The following is a 17,818-nucleotide window of genomic DNA, read 5'->3' as shown; positions in this document are numbered from 1 at the left end:
GATATAGTAAATTAATCAATTTATATACAGTGCTATGCATAAGTTTAGACACCCATGCTAAAGTTGACTAAAAAGAGGAATAAAAAATCATCTTTTGGAAATTGAACTTAATGCCTTAATTAAAAAAAAGGAAAAATCCAACCTTTAAGGACACCAATTTTCTTTGTGAATGAATAATGTATCGTAAATAAATAAATGTTTTTCCTTAAAATACAGGGTGCATAAGTTTGGACACCCCTATGTTAAATTCCCATAGAGGCAGGCAGATTTTTATTTTTAAAGGCCAGTTACTTCATGGATCCAGGATACTATGCATCCTGATAAAGTTCCCTTGGCCTCTGGAATTAAAATAGCCCCACATCATCACATAGCCTTCACCATACCTAGAGATTGGCATGGTTTTATTTCAGTTAGCCTAATAGCTAGTTTGATTTGCATTGAGAGATGATCTTATGGAAAGTACCCCATGCCAATCTCTAGGTATGGTGAAGGCTATGTGATGATGTGGGGCTATTTTAATTCCAAAGGCCAAGGGAACTTTATCAGGATGCATAGTATCCTAAAAATAAAATAAATAAAAATACTTAAAAATAAAAATCTGCCTGCCTCTATGGGAATTTAACATAGGGGTGTCCAAACTTATGCACCCTGTATTTTAAGGAAGAACATTTATTTATTTACGATACATTATTCATTCACAAAGAAAATTGGTGTCCTTAAAGGTTGGATTTTTCCAATTTTTTTTAATTAAGGCATTAAGTTCAACTTTCAAAAGATGATTTTTTTATTCCTCTTTTTAGTCAACTTTAGCATGGGTGTCTAAACTTATGCATAGCACTGTATATATATATATACATACATATTATTTTTTTATTTTTTTATTTATTTATTTATTTATTTATATATTTAATATAAAAATATAAATATATTTTTATAAAATAAAAATATAAAAGCACATTTATCTAAACGACTTTTGCAGCAGTCTAAGCAGATTTTTTTAAGCCATTTTCAAACTTCATTTGACCACTAAGCGAAGAATGATCAAGAACTTTGCCGTGAGCATTTCGGGGACTTGAGTGCTGAGAAAAGTAAAACTTTTATGAAAGGAAGAAAGATAACAAGTAGGGATATTCCACATATTGAAGAAAATATAGCATAAAATTCAAGCATGTTAATAAGATATATATATATATAGTATATATCAGAGGTGTGGACTCGAGTCATGTGACTTGGACTCGAGTCAGACTCGAGTCATGAATTTGATGACTTCAGACTCGACTCGACAAAATGTACAAAGACTTGCAACTCGACTTGGACTTTAACATCAATGACTCGTGACTTCACTTGGACTTGCGCCTTTTGACTCGAGAAGACTTGCTACTTCCCATGAAAACTGGGGAAAAAATGTTTACACGGCCGCGCCGCTCTCAGTTTATCTGCATCTGTGAAAAAAATGTGCACCACCTGTATGCATGCAGAGAGCGCGCGCTGCCTGCACGACATCCAATCACTGTAGTCCCACGTTGTTTTGATTCAACAGCATCTAACGCCCGTTTCACACATACTCCGTTTGCAGTGCGTATGCGCCAGCGGTGCGTATTTTTTTCCGTACCCATGTTAACAGGTTAGAGCTTTCACACTGCACGCGGTTGAAGTCCGTCGATCCGTTCCAGGTACGGTGCGTATACAGCAGTGCCGCGATCGTTTCCGCACCGAGTCTATTTCTGCTGTGCTGCAAACGCTGAATTAAAGTGACAGCGCATGTTTCGTGGTCAAAATGAACATAGATTGACCTAAAAATGTAGTAATTTCACCATAAATGCGATTAATTAAATAAAATGTAGTAATCTCACCATAAATGTATTTAATTAAATACTATTTTCAATTTAAGACCAGGGAAAGCAAGGAAAACTACAATTTACCTCAACAAGGCGACATAATGAACGACACTCTCATTCGTGGAGGTGGAAAAACATGTTCCTTGTGACATGCGAGATTTATTGTATTAATTTAAATATAAAAGAAAAGGCATGAGAGTCGGCTGTTTTTTATATAAGTAGCCTACATGGTTAAATATTTGACCACTTGCTTTAGGAACTTAATATAAGTAGAAGTAATGCATTGAATAATAGGCCTACGTTGTTTAAATTGTGTTTAAACGTGCACGTCTATTAAAGAGTGTATATGTGTACAAAGATAATCGCAATGCTGAGACGTTAAGACCGAGGTAAATCAAGGGAAAATACATATTTCAACAAGGCAACATAATGAACACTCGTCTCATTCGTGGAGGTGGAAAATCAAGTTCTTTGTGACATGCGAGATTTATTGTATAAAGATTTAAATTATGCAAAAGAAAGAGTATGAGTCTGCTGTTTTTGTCAATTTTAAGTTTTAATTTAAAATGTAGGCTATGCGATTTTAATATAAGTACATGGTTAAATATTTTACCACTTGCTTGAGCAACTTAATATATAATTATATAAGAGTAATGCATTAAATAATACGTTGTTTAAATTGTATTTAAACGTGAATACGTCTATTAAAGAGTGTTTACGTGTGTACAAAGAGAATCGCAATGCTGACAAAAAAACTTTTTTTTAAATAAAAGTTGCTTAACTTCTGGATTTGAAATACAAATAGTGAGTAGGCTATGTATTTGTGGTACAGCCGCGGATCACGCACTGCAAACGCAGCATATGTGAAAGCACTATTGCGCGTGCTGGTCTTCCACCGCATACGCACTGCAACACGCACCGCTTACGCACTGCACACGGAGTATGTGTGAAATGGCGTAAGCAGGCCATTGCAAGACAACCAATGAAGCGCAACAAGCAACAACGCGCCAGTAGGCAAAATGATACCGAAGGTAGTTTCATTTGGCTATAAAAATTACGAGGTAGTCGACAAAAAACGAGTTGCAATTTGAAGTTGCCTGAAGTTGCACAAAGAAAGGTAAGTTTTGAACGAATGCTAAGCACCTTATCGGATGTACCGTAAAACTTCAAATAATAGCCGAGTCCCCAATAGACGCTGTCTCTTTTAAACTGTCTTCTCTCTCTCTCTCTCTCTCTCTCTCTCTCTCTCTCTCTCTCTCTCTCTCTCTCTCTCATACACACCACAATACAGGACTGAAGCTGCATGCTGTGCATTGTTGTAGTGCAATATGCTGTTGAAATACAAGCATTTTTTGTGAAAATTAAATTTTCTGTTTTTTACTGTATTTAATTAATGTCATTGTATAAAAAGAGGTTTAAATAAATACAAATCTTACAGACATACATGATTTGTATAAATTTTATTTCTGTGGTAGAGGACTTGAAATGACTCGAAACTAAAATGGTAGGACTTTGGACTCGACTTGAGACTTGTTGGCTTTGACTTTTGACTCGACTTGGGACTTGCCTCATCTTTGACTCGACTTGACTCGGGACTCGAGGGCAAAGACTTGAGACTTACTTGTGACTTGCATAACAATGACTTTGTCCCACCTCTGGTATATATTAAGGATATACTCAAAAATGTACTTATTCATATGTGATTATTTTCTCCCTTTATTTATAACTTCTGGGCAAATGTTTGATTAAAAATGTAGAAATAAAAATATGAATGAAATATAAAACAGTTTTCAAAAACAAATGATTGCAGGCCCAGCATAAAATATTGATATATAAAATCTAGGGGTGTAACGGTACACAAAAATCACGGTTCGGTACGTACCTCGGTTTTAAAGTCATGGTTCGGTTTATTTTCGGTACAGTAAGGGAAAGAAATGCAAACATTAAACTGCAGGTTGTTTATTACTATAAACTTTTTTAACAAGTTGTTTACACTTTTTTAAACACTTTTTAATAAAATATAATAAAATAGATCATTTTAGATCAATAGGTCATTTTACCATTGTTGCCAGCATAACTATACCAGCTCAGCAAACAGAAGTCTAAGTTACTACTGAGAAATTTCACCTTATTTGAGCGGACTTTGCTTTTCCAGTGCGTGATCGGTAGACAGAGCAGAACGCGCAGCGCAAACACGGACTCGAACATTGAGCAGAGAGCGCAGCGGGTCGACACACACACACGGAACGGAGAGTGCGGCGGCGCACACGAAGCGGAAAAGCTTTTTTTCGCCCTGCAGTCTATTTCATTGGTTTAGTTTACAGTGACGACGGGTAAAACACTGGTAAAACTTTAGAATCAGCTGCAGGGCGGGATTTGCGCTGAACGCGGAGACTTCCGCCACTTAATATGTTCGTGTGGAAACACGAAAATGTACCTATGTTCCGCACACAAAATATTGCATTCAGTCATTCGGTACACACGTGCACCGAACCGAAAGCCCTGTACCGAAACGGTCCGGTACGAATACACGTACCGTTACACCCCTAATAAAATCCAAACGTAAACATTGTACTTTCAAGTTTAAAATGTAGCAGCAATCAGGGTTCCGAATCTGTTCAATGAATGAAAACAATCGAACGGAATTTTGACAGGAACATAACCAGAAACGGAAACAAAATCTTCTGATTTAATTTAATCGTTCTGAACAGACACTTACTTGAAATGGCCATTAACTGGTTATTAACGTTATTTTATCGTTCTGTTAAATAATTTAATTTGGCAGTCAACCAATCACGAATTCAAATAGTACATACTGTGCAAATGTTATATTGACACATAGCCAATATCAACGTTAGTGAAATGCCCGCGCTCAGCTGTCAAGTCATCATAGGTAGGCTAAGTCGCAATGACAATGCGCTGGCGTTAGTTTTCCCGAGGATATACTGTATATGTCACCAAATATTAAACAATTAGGCCTACATTTCAGTGAAAATGAATGGCAGGTAATATGCAACTTTTAGTTTTTTGAAACCAGCGAAAATTGCAGCATAGTGTAGAACATTGATTCACACAACGTCACATCACGCACTTAAAAGGGAAGGAAACCGAGACGGCAGAAAACGGCATTGTGCTTGTTTTCTATATTTTACGAAAGCTTTACAGTTTTGAATCTTTTTTTTTTGCTTCTATCCGTATGACCATAAATTACGGAGTAACAGGTTCCTCGGAAGGACAAAAATTCCTGTGATCCCGCCGACGCCTCACACGCGCACACATTCTAGCATTGCTAACTTGACATCGCAGCATGTTCATTATCAAAATAAATAGTCAACCAAACATATAGAAAGTTAACCAAACCATGTCCATGCTAGAGAGGTAGCCCCTCGTTTAGGAACGAGGTTTGGTTTGTCCCGGCTGGTCCTCCTCCTGCTCGGAGCCACCCGGCTCTGTCTCCCCTTTACTTACGTAAGATTGCAGTCATCCAAATGATTAAAAAAAAATTGTCGTAAACAATGTTTTTGCGACTCCACGATATAAACGATAGAGCATAATATGAAACAATAGACTTTTTATATCGTCCATACGATATATACCGTCATATTGCACAGCCCTATTTTAAACAATACATAAATATTGAATATATAGACAAAGTCAACAAAAGCTAGACATACAGTAGGCTAGCTAGAAAAAATGATATTGCCCAGCCCTAATGTTGAGTGTGTTGTGTGCATGGCTGGCATTAATGGGTGTTTTTGGAGCCTTTTGGGAGATGGTAGTCTTTCGTTCAGCTGTGGCTGCTAAAAGCCAGGAAGCGTGAATGGAAACAAATAGAGTGGACAGGCTATCTGTGCCGATGGTTTGATAATTGTGTTTATAGAGTTGGCAGGCTGAAGTTGACCAAGTGTCCAAGCACAAACGGAGGTAAAATCCATCCAGGGGAGACAGCAGCTGTCTCTCATCCACATCTTGTTTAAATGAAACAATGGAGCCATCAGTGGCACGCAAAAGCTGTTCTGAGAATTCACAAGCTGCCGTTGTGCCACAGCAAGAGACCGAGGGTAGTGCCAACTCTGGATGAGGTATTATTTTGAAGGATGCGGATGTCTTTGTGAAGCACTACTTTGCAGTGGTCTTGGAATTTAAGCTCAAAGACAGTTCACAAAAAAATACATTTATATGTTGTGTTTTGGCTGTTTAGCACGCTACAGGAACAGAAAGCACCCCAAAAGTAGGGCTACAACTAACGATTATTTGAATAATCTAAGCATTTAAGATATGTTATAATTATAAGATAATATATATATAAAAAAAAAAAAATTACAAAATTGTTATTGTATGAATGCATTGAATACATATTGAATGTATCTATGTTGGCTATGTGCAAAAAAAGGGGGTTAAAATTTAAACTGGTCATTTTCTATTGTGCTTTGTCTGTTTGATGCGCATGCGTGTCACACTCACTGAAGTCAAAACATTGCTGTCTATATGAGCTTTTATTCAAAATGGAAATACTCACTTGACCTTGTAACATTTAGGATACAACCACAAAATATAAGCTATTCACTAGTGGTCGTTGTTCTCTTTAGCTGATGTGTTGGAAGCAGGACTTTTATTTTGACAGCTCTGAGAATGCCAGCGCCTGAGCACACAGGGCTCCCATTCTCCATCTTCATTAGTTTACGGTCTCTGTTTAACAACTCTGTCTAATACGTTATTAGATAGAACTTTTAAACAAAGAAAGTAAATTGTATATGAAAAATTATTATAGTGTTTACTGTTTACTACTAGTAATAATATAATTAGTAATAGGCAAACACTATAATACTTTCTCATTTACTGTCAGCATTCAGCAAATGTGTATTTATATAATTTAAACTAGGGCTCCAACTAACGATTATTTTGATAATCGATTAATCAGACGATTATTTTTTTCCATTAATCGATTAATCGTATAAAACTTTTTTTTTAAATTCAATTAGATTTTTTGTTTATTATAACAAAATAAAACCCTAAATCAGGGTATTTATGTGTAAAAGTGTACTTTAAAAAGTGTACTTTAAAAAGTGTACTTTAAAAAGTGCAAAAGCCACACATTACTAATATAATCTTTAATTTTTACATTTTAAACCTTAAAACACAAAAGTTTGTCCAGTTTTTAAACAGTAAAACTTCTTTAAATATCCAAAATATAAATAAACATAACAAAATATTGAGTTGTGCTGCTCATATAAACTTCACATTATGAAATTAGGACACAAAGATGTTTGTAATAAGATATTAAGCAGCAGATTTTGTTGAAATATCAAAATTATAATAAACAAACAAACAAATGTTACTGTTTGATACAGAGGTATCAAAACTGTCACTGTTCAGTGTTGTTCATAAGAACATGTTTCTTATTCACTCTTCCAAAACTTTGAATTGGAATGCAAAAATGTCAGCATGTCCACATGCTCCGGGCTGAGGCTGGCTCTCTTTTTGCAAGCTATGTTACCTGCAGCAGAAAATAGACGCTCAGATGGTGTTGAGGAGCTTGGGATACACAAGTAGGATTTAGCTCATTTTGCCAAGGTGGGATATTTATCTTTATTATCTCTCCACCAATCCAAAGGATTTTCTTCCTTGGCTAGGGGCCTCTCACCAAAGTAAGCCAGGACTTCATTTCTTATTTGAGTGTTGAGGTCCTCCTCAGCTTTCTCCTCTCTGCTCTCTTCGTCACTGCTGCCTCCAGACTCAAGGAGTGAGTCAAGCAAAGATGTTGAAGGTTCAGCTGCGGTTCTTATGGTTGAGGTGGTAATTTGCTGCTGCACCATCTCCCTTCTTGCTGCAAGTGCTTTAGTTTGCACTTTAGCTTGAACAGTTATAATTTGCTCAGGTGACAGAAATTTTAGTCTTCTGAACCTTGGGTCCAGAGCAGAGGAGAGAATCACAGGATTATCTACCTGATCAAAGAGTGTTTCCTTCCATCTGTTTTGAAGCTGCTCAACTGCTGGGACTTGGAAGGACTTCACTGAAGCTGAATCGTAGGCAGCACCTTCAGTGGACTTCAAGAGCCCTTTCACAAGTGGAGGCAATGAAGAGACTGTTATATATTCCTGCCCACTCATAAAAACAGTGGCACATTCAAATGGCTTAAGAGCAGTGGAAAGCTCTTCAAGCAGACTCCACTGGTCTGGTTTCAAGTCAAGATAGCGTTTGTCTCTGTGAGTGAGGGATGGGTCAGATAGAGTTGCAGTTACAGGCCACCTCTGTTCAATCAGTCTGTTAATCATGTAGAATGTACTGTTCCATCTAGTACTTACATCCTGAACAAGCTTATGCTCAGGTGTGCCCATTTGTTTCTGTTTGTCTTTCAGCTTGCTGCAGGCTTGCTCGCTTTTTTTGAACTGCTCCACAAGACATCTTGCAGCTCCAACAGCTCTTTGAATGCCTGTGTTCTTTAATGCAGCATTAATCACCAACTGCAAGGTGTGGCCAGTGCAGCGTATACTGGTCCACTCATGTTTCTCCTCCAGTAATTTTGCAGCAGCCACAATGTTCACACCATTGTCATGTACAATGGCACAAATTTTCTCAGAAGGGATTTCAAACTTGACTGCTACTTCTTCCAACCACTCTGCAATGTTGGTTGAGGTATGTCTGTCCTCGAGTGGCATGGTGGTAAGGCAGACAGATGTCATCTTCCAGTCATTCCCAATGTAATGGCATGTAATGCCAAGGTAAGCTTCAGTGGCAACACTTGTCCATATATCAGTAGTTAAAGCCATTCTGCTGTTGGTGGTGTTTATAGCACTCTTAATTTTTTGGAATGCCTAACTGGTACTTCCTCTCCATTCATTTTGTGAAGTGGGTCCTTGAGGGAAGAATGTATCCTGGGTTGAGTGTGCTGACCATTTTTTTGAATCCTTCATCTTCCACCATTGACATTGGCCGCATGTCAGTTACCAACATATTAAGTATGGCATCTGTTACAATGGCTGCTTGTTGAGGAGTGCATGGGGGATTTCTCCTCAGAAGAAATTCACTCATGGTGAGCTGTTTCTTTCTGAAATAAAAAAACAGCATTTGAGTATGCAAGGAGAAACAATTTATGTGTAAATCAATATTTGCATTGTTTTTAATGATAATTGCTGATGGCAAGTTGACAACCATGATTAATGTAAAAAATAAAAAATTAGTGGTGCAACGGATCATCATTGATCCGTGATCTGTTCGGATCAATATCTTCGGTTCGGCACACACGTGATCCGCGGATTGATTTATGAAAAAATAAATGTTGTGCGCATGTTCAGTCCACACACAGCGTAGTCATCATGGCGAGCGGAGGAACGGAGGAGCTTGAACGCCCCGCGTCATTTAAATCCCCTGCAGGGCTGCCAACTCTCACGCATTCACCGTGAGACTCGCGCAATTGACACTTTTCACACGCTCTCACACACATCCATTTTCTCAAGCACAAAAAAAATCGCTGAGCAAAGAGGACGGAGACCGACTTTTATTACGAAATTCAAACATTAAATACCATTTTGGCGCTTGTAAATGTGACGCGACAGATCCCTGGCGGCACGTGAACCAATCATCTCTAGCTAATAGTAAATACACACGAATGAACACTGTTGAAAGATACAGTACAACTTACCTAAATGTATATTCCTCATACATAATATCGACCAATCAATCAAACAAAGGGGTCAATAAAACAGCTGGAGAACAATCATGTCACATAACATTTACCTCAGGAAAGCCATTTGATGACCATAATATGGGCTATAGCACATTAGTTGGCTAGAAAAAAAGAGCTATAGAGAGTATTTTGCTAAATATGTGTACTATATTACTTATTTATTATATTTTTACTTATATCATTAAATAAAGTTGTTGTTATTATAAAAAAAAAACGCATTCTATTTAATTTGAGTTATTTTTAACCTTAAATAATAGGCTACTGCCAGCTGATAGGGCTCTCTGTATGTTTACAGCATTAGGTGAGATGTTTTTTTTTTTGAGAAAAATTAATGCCTGTCTTGTGTAGCCTACCTAATATTTATCCAAATGAGTCAATATTAAATCAAATCACAATAATTGAATTGAAATAATAAAAAAGTGTAGCTTACCAGAAGTTGTACCATGTAAACATTGTAACATGTTGTCAATAAACCTAATAAAATTCAGTTTAGTTACTAAAATGGTTTGAAAATCACAATACACTTATTGTGATGCAATAAAAAAAATGTATAGGTGCAGACATGAGGCCATATTCGGTTGTTTAAAACACATGCTGAAAGTGCTTGAGCCACGATACGACATATACATCCCGTCGCGCACCCACTTCAGCGAAAACGTTTTTTATTAAAGGTCATTGGTCCATGTTTAAAGGAAGGAGATATGACTTTTTATGTTGCACTTTAAGTTGTTTTTCATTAATTATGAATTTTCATTAATTATGTTAAAAAGAAGATATTATGCCTTGTGCACTTTAAGTTGATTTGATATATTTTAATTTAATACTTTTATTCTTTAATAGTTTAAAAGTGTTAATAAACAAAAGGACAAAACTTATGTTTATTTGTCTTGTCTTTTTTTTTTTTTTGTTGATCCGAAAAATGATCCGATCCGTGACTCTGATCCGAGAAACGATCCGAACCGTGAGTTTTTTGATCCGTTGCACCCCTATAAAAAATCTTAATTATATACAACATATTATGTTTTAACAATTTTTGTTAAAACAAATTTACACATGTTCAGATGTGAAGATATAAACCAAAACATCTAAAATATATAATTAATTTAATTTTTATTTAAAGTTAAATGAATTATAAGGATATATTGATAAATTAAATATAGAAAGACTGAAAACAAGCGTGTGAACGTAGTAGAGCCACAGTAGATCGCGTTTGAAAAACAATTAAAACTTATTATTACATGGCTTGGTTGAATTCTAATGTAGAATGCGGTGTGTTATTTCTTGATAACAGACCGCTGCGAAGTACAATACACCATTGCCATGAAAAACAGAGCGTTGCTATGGACGCAACCGTAGAGACGGAACGGACTATTTTCTTTAGCGGAAGCAATACAATCGTTTTTAAATCAATAAACTCCTTTTTAAATAAATATTGTGTGTCAAATTATTGATTTATTTGGTGGGTAGCCATGTAATAAGCGGGATAATGTAGAGCGAGGCGGTTTTTATAGCGAATACAACCCTGACAGGCTGTTCGGGAAATGCTATAAAAAGAGAGCGGAATGAAGGTAACTTACGCAGCAAACTATAACAGGCTTGATTAAAAGGACAGGAAAAATGATGCATTAGTGCACAAGCATTCGCTGAAAACCACTGACTACAGTGACTAAAAAACAATATTTTACTGCTGCTGTTATTAACTGCCTTTATATTTAGTGCTTCACTTTGTAAACACCATTTAATTTAACCTATTTCTGCGGTAGCGCTATTTTAATCCATCACTTATGTTGCGAGCGAACTGATTGCGCAACCTGATGCTCGATACAAAATAGATCTAGTGTGACTGTCCCGAAGTTAGTAAACAAAGCTGTTTACACAGTAGCATTGAATTAAACTAGACTATACCATTTTCACATCTTCATATAATGAGGATATACAGTTTTTGCTTACCGTGCTGAATCTGCTGATGTTTCACCTTCATCCGTGACACCAACGTGTTTCCTCTTCAGGTGTTCGTGCATCACTGTGGTACTTCCATGCCACACAAGCTCAGCTTTTCATAACTTGCAGATTACAGTCTTATTTGCTGCATTTAATGTAAAATGCTCCCATGCCTTAGATGACTTGGGGCGCACACTTTTTTCTGCCGCCGATTGATCTGTCATTTCTCTCCGATTACTCTCTGCCATTTCGTGTGTGACTGTGTTGTCATGAAAGTGACGTCATCAGTAACGCTCCCCGTGACGTCAGCAGACCAACTAATCGACAATGACATTCGTTGACAACGATTTTCATAATCGATTATTATCGATTTTATCGATTAGTTGTTGCAGCCCTAATTTAAACTAATCTAGGAATATCTAATAAACATCTAATTTCACAAACCTTGCAGACTTAGTCAAATTCAGCTGAGATATTTTATGCAGTCTACAAACCGGATACACATGCATCTGTCAAAACACATGACAGGGCAAGCTTCAATCAACTATAAGCTTTTGTTTGAAGATGTTTAGTGTGTACTTTTCCCCACAGCAGAAAAGATGTGTTTTGTCCATAGAAAATGTGTTGTTCCCTGCTGTAAAGTGATGTGACTGGCAGATGTTTTCTGTGCATAATGAGTAGGCTTGATTAATCAATAAATAGATTATAAATACTAGACTTTTTTTTAGGGCTGCCCTCAACTGAAACTTTTCTAGTCTACTAGTAGTTGTTAATTTAAGCGATTAGTCGACTAATCGCACGTGTATATTAATAAGCCATAGAAATCATAATAATGAGCCTTTAATTGCCTATATATAACACATAGCCTAATCAGCGCTCAAGTGTGCGCATTAAGCTTGCTGCAGCGCACCGGCAAAAGTAATGATTATGAATGTGTCGTAAAAAAACAGAAAGGAGACTGTCTTAACATTTTAATAATTTATTAATAATGTTTTCTGTGTTTTCAGCTGCAGAGATTTAAAGGAATAGTTAAAAAAAAAAAAAAAAAAAAAAAAACTCAGTTTATACTTGCCTCACAGACGTGAGAAATCTATCTATAGAAACCTTGAAATGTCAAGTGATTGTCAACGAATTAAAGTGGGAAACAAATATTCTCTGATAAGATTATGTAATCCGTATGAAATGTGCATATAGGCATCCACTACTGGAGATGACGAGTCAGCATCGTCCACTTAAAGGAATAGTTCACTTTAAAATGAAAATTCTGTCATCATATACTCACCCTCATGTTGTTTCAAACCTGTATGAATTTCTTTCTTCTGCTGAACAGAAAGGAAGATATTTAGAAGAATGTCAGTTACCAGACAGTTTCTGGGTCCCATTGACTTCCATAGTATATTTTTTTCCTACTATGGAAGTCAATGGGACCCAGAAACTGCCTGGTTACTGACATTCTTCTAAATATCTTCCTTTCTGTTCAGCAGAAGTAAGAAATTCTTACAGGTTTGAAACAACATGAGGGTGAGTATATGATGACAGAATTTTCATTTTAAAGTGAACTATTCCTTTAAGTGGACGATGCTGACTCGTCATCTCCAGTAGTGGATGCCTATATGCACATTTCATACGGATTACATAATCTTATCAGAGAATATTTGTTTCCCACTTTAACTGGTTGACAATCACTTGACATTTCAAGGTTTCTATAGATAGATTTCTCATGTCTGTGAGGCAAGTATAAACTGAGGGGTTTTTTTTTGACGTGTTTTGCCGAGTTTGCCATTTTACAAAGGCACAATGTTTAGTTTCTATTGCGAGTTTACACAAAGAAAGGTACAGTTATCTGTATGACCAAAAATGACGGAGTACTATTTTAAGTTGTTTCCGCTGTTGTCAGGAAAAAATGCAAGTGATCGTGCCGGTGCCTCCATGTCATGCAGTAAAATGTACAATATTTCAGCTTCCACACTGTCCTATCATTTTAATAATTTATTGATAAACTACTGTTTTTTGTGTTTTCGGCTGCAGTGACGAAGTTGGCGAAGCTGACTTTCATCTCAGCAGTAGTGCACGCATTATATGCACGTTTCATAACACAATCTGAGAATATTTGTTTTCCATTTGAATCGGTTCATTTAAAAAGAGACATTTCATGCTTTCCATAGATGTACTTTTTGATGCGCTCAAGTTCACAGAGACCGAGACGGCAGAAAGCGCATCCTGTTTGTTTTCTTTATTTTACAAAAGCACAACGTTAAGTTGTTATTGTGAGTTCACACAAATAAAATTTGTCAGTTTTGAATTATGCATTAGGCTAGTCTTGATATAAGACCAAAAATGAGTATTTAAGTTAAATGCAAGTGATTGCGCTGGCGCCTCCATGTCATGCAGTAAACGTGTTAGATGCTACTTCAGCTTCCGCACTCCACATAAAAACTTGGATAGCAGCACAAATTTATCTAGGTTAGAGCGAGCAGCCATGTAAAGTTGCTACTACTTACATAGGCAAATATTTGGATTTCTTGCCCGACATACTGCAATTACCACAAGGACCCGCCATTATGACTGCGTGACTTCACCACCATTTTTTTTTTTTATGCGACTAATAACATTTTTGACATGTTTTGACTACGCCTCTTCTAGTCGACTAACAATTAGTCGACCATTAGGGGGCAGCCCTAATTTTTTTCATTATCGATTATTATTGATTAGTTAGATTAGCACATAAACATAATGCACCCTATTCTAGAATGTTTATTTTTGTGTGAAATATTCCTTTAACTTGCAGACTTGAGGGCATTATAGATGGTTATTACACGGGCTTCGCTTCAAGGTCCTGATCACCCTGTCGGGGTTTATTCTGCGATAACAACCGGTTGGTTGTTTATACCTTACTTGCATCACTCATATCTTTTTTTCATCCTAACCAAAATTGCAAACATCCATTGGTTTAACTTTTTCATTTCACTTGAGTGTAATGGTAAATGTTATGTATGTGCAAATTAGGATCAAGGTTAGATGTGTCATTTAACAGATTTTTTTCCAAGTATCATAATACACTAATTGTAGGCCCAGTATCTCTGCTGTAACCTCTGGGTTAAGTGCTTGCTTTGCTCAAGGACTTAGTGGGGATTGTGGGAATTAAAGTAATTTCCAGGTCACATGTCACTTCTACCTAGGATTGAACTATCTTCAATGTAGCGGCTCCCCTTGGGTCAAGGTTTGCTTGTTAGACGCTGCTGGTAGATGTCGGACATCAAATTCTTGATTGACAGCCATTCATTGATAGCCTTATATTCTGATTGAATTTATCTTTTTGAAAGCAACATTCAAATGGTTAATCTTTCAGTATATTATAGTAGATATTTTACCAGTGCCTGATCTTTTTTTTTGGAGACACTTAAAGCGTGAAATTGTCATTATGTCATTGTCCTGCAGCTCCAGATTGATTAGTCACATGGCATTCATAGCTGATGTCAGGTGAAATGAAATGTAAAATTTTCATTTTAATTTCGCTTTAAGCTTTAGTACCTGAAACATATCAGCAGTGTCTAAAAGCCTATAAGTGCTCTGTTAGTTGTGGATAAATTAATGAACACTTCTCTTTCATACCGTTTAGGTGACCAGAAGTAGAGGAAGGTCTTTTTTTAACTGTTCCATATTGATTTAAATTCATAGTAAAATTGCCATTGTTCATTCTGCATTCTTATTAAATGCTAATTCATTTATATAAGTAGCTGTGACAATAAATCAATGCTAACAGCATCTATTGACTCATATGAATCAAGTTAGTATTATTATATAAGTCTGAACTTTAACCAGCGAATGCAAATGTATTAATAACTCTGTTTTTCTCTTCCAGCTCAGTCCTTCAAAGAGTTTTCCCAGCTGCTAAACACCATGGAAGAGGAGAGAAGGCGGCTGGTAAGTAATGAGTATGCATACTATAAATACCTTTATGGTTGAAACCTACTCTCCTGCGGGACCCAATGCAATTGAGTGCAGTGCGGGACAATATTTGATGGGAAAGTGCGGGTGCTGGTGGTATGTGTGCAGGTTTTGGGAGAATAAAAGGATTTGCTTAGCCTTCCCCTGCATGCTGCTGCTTCTGATTGCTTTTAGAGGGAAAAGCTGCCCATAACTACAGGTCTAGGATCAGTTTTCTCTGTAATAATAGCATAACAGGCGAAACAGATTTGGCAAGCGATCCAGTGCATATCTTTGCTTGTGCTCTGGAGAATGTCAAATGTTTCTATTCACAATATGTTTTTGCAGTGTTGAGTTGACAAAGCCTGAGTTGACAAAGTTGATACTAACAAAACCTGACTGGGTTGGTTTGGTTTTGTTAAATTGAAAACAATCCTGTAACCCAGAGTTTGTTCATAGCTAGCTTCATGGTACATGCCCCGTGTTTCTGTGGGTGTGTGTGTTTCAGAACTCAGAGCAGACACACCAGTGAGATCCAGAAGAGACGGTATGGTTAGCGTGTTTGACGTGTGTGGTCACTCGTCACATCTCGCAAGTGACATCCGGCGGATATCACATACTATTCCAGTAATATGATGTGCATTTCTGAGAATTTAAACCATTATACTGTAGTTTAACACCAAAGGTTCGAGGTCAAGCCCTAGGGCCTTATTGATTTTCTAAATGTTGAAACACTTCCAGCAATATGCAGCCTCATTTATAAATAAAGCCTTATAACATAACCAAAAAGACGTGAGAATTATCCAAAAGACTTAATAGCTCTCCTTAATGATGTGTCTGGTTATCACACAGTTACCAGCTGCTCTTTTAAACCTTTAAATTTTTAACTACATGTCATGAATAATACATCAGGGATGCACACAGTCTGTAACTACATTGGGTTACAGACAAATACTAAATCAAGCCATCCGGTTTTTTTAATTGGTCATGATGTCAGGTAGCTCCACCTCTCATTTTACATATTATGCTGCCTCTTAGGATACCTTGTTTTGACAATTCTAATGGTGCATTCACATTAGTGACATTTCAGTTGAATTTTGCAAAAATGTCCATCGTCTACTGTCAGTAGTGTAGCGATGTATGAAGCACAGCTCTCACAGAAGTCACTTTCAAACCAAGCAGATTCTTGTTGGTCAGTGCAGTAAATATATTGAACTCAATTGAACCTGTTGTGAAATCTGCGTCCAGAAACCTTTCGTCCTCATGCAAAATTCACAGTTGCGTGGATTCTTAATGAAATTACCTATTGAAATTGAATGAATTTCACCTGCAGAAATTTGCAGAACAACGCTTAATGTGACCCTTAAAATTGTCATGAAAAGGAAGTTGAGATCATATTATTTCCCTGTTGTGATGTATATGGCTTCTTGAGCAAGAATGTAGAGTTGGAGCTGATTATGTCCATTGGGAATTGATTGGATTGTTGGATAAATGTCATTTGCTAATTTCTGCAGTGTCATGTGAGAGGTTGCTGGAGGGGAGGCAATATTGCCCAGCCCTTGCGTCATTGCAAACAATCCCAAAACTCATCAGGATGAAAAAAAGTAAAAAAGATAGCAGAGTCGATTATAAATATACTTTCTTCCAGTGCCAGTATAAAGTCTGACATATAGCTCAGTCTAATTTAAATTGGGCTATTTAGAGCTAACTAGAATATTATGTTATCAAACTCCATTGGAATCAAGATTAGATATCAGTTAGGATGTTGTCTTGGAAGACTGCTGTCAGTGTCAACATAGGCAGTAGACAACATGGAGGCTAACTGTGTTTATGCATTTGTGTTTGTAAGTGATCCCAACAGGGAGCATTAATGTTTGGTTCCTTTAAAAATGTTTGAAGTTACAGAAGATAAAGGAAGTGTGATAAAATGACTAATGGTTTGTTTTCGCGACCCTTGTTGTTGTTTTTCCAGAAGAACTGCTCCTTAACGTCTTTGTCTCGAGTGAAGCTCTAAAGGTTCATTCGTATACTGCAACCCCTGCTCTCTCACTCTGATCTCCATATACGGGGAAAAGCAAAGTCTGTTTCATTTTAGACAGTGAGTAATGGGCTGAATAGAATAAAAAAGGACCTTTAAAATATACATTTCCTCTTAAATGCATAACTTATGGATTTATGGCTGGAATAAACTCATTTGTGTGGTCTCACACAGTCAGACACTTTAGTTTTATTGAGAACAAAACACTTTTGAGGCTAGCTGCCTCAGTGGATTTGATTTCATTTTCCTCTCCTTCATCTTAAACATCTAATCTCTTTTTTTTTTTTTTGCAGTCGTCATGCATAGTTTGCTTCAACGACACTCTTTGCAAGGAAGAAACTCGAAAGATTTAGGCTGAGAGGAAGCCCACAGGACAGAAAAAATCTC

At 36.8% G+C, this 17,818-nt stretch overlaps 1 protein-coding gene across 8 annotated transcripts in view; it reads left to right on the top strand.

Annotated features, from left to right (window-relative positions):
- The window catches only part of arhgap42b (Rho GTPase activating protein 42b), a 147,262-nt gene that overhangs the window by 41,693 nt on the left and 87,751 nt on the right, over window positions 1-17,818 (top strand). For all 8 annotated transcript variants that reach the window (XM_079874371.1, XM_079874369.1, XM_079874368.1 and 5 more), the window contains exon 3: window positions 15,329-15,390. In XM_079874371.1, coding sequence (XP_079730497.1) covers window positions 15,329-15,390 — 62 coding nt within the window. The remainder of the gene's footprint in view (window positions 1-15,328; window positions 15,391-17,818) is intronic.

This window comes from Squalius cephalus, assembly GCF_949319135.1.
Source record: "Squalius cephalus genome assembly, chromosome: 6".
Classification (NCBI taxonomy): Eukaryota; Metazoa; Chordata; class Actinopteri; order Cypriniformes; family Leuciscidae; genus Squalius; species Squalius cephalus.
The sequence above is the reverse complement of the archived record's forward strand: the minus strand, read 5'-3'. Positions and strand labels throughout refer to the sequence as shown.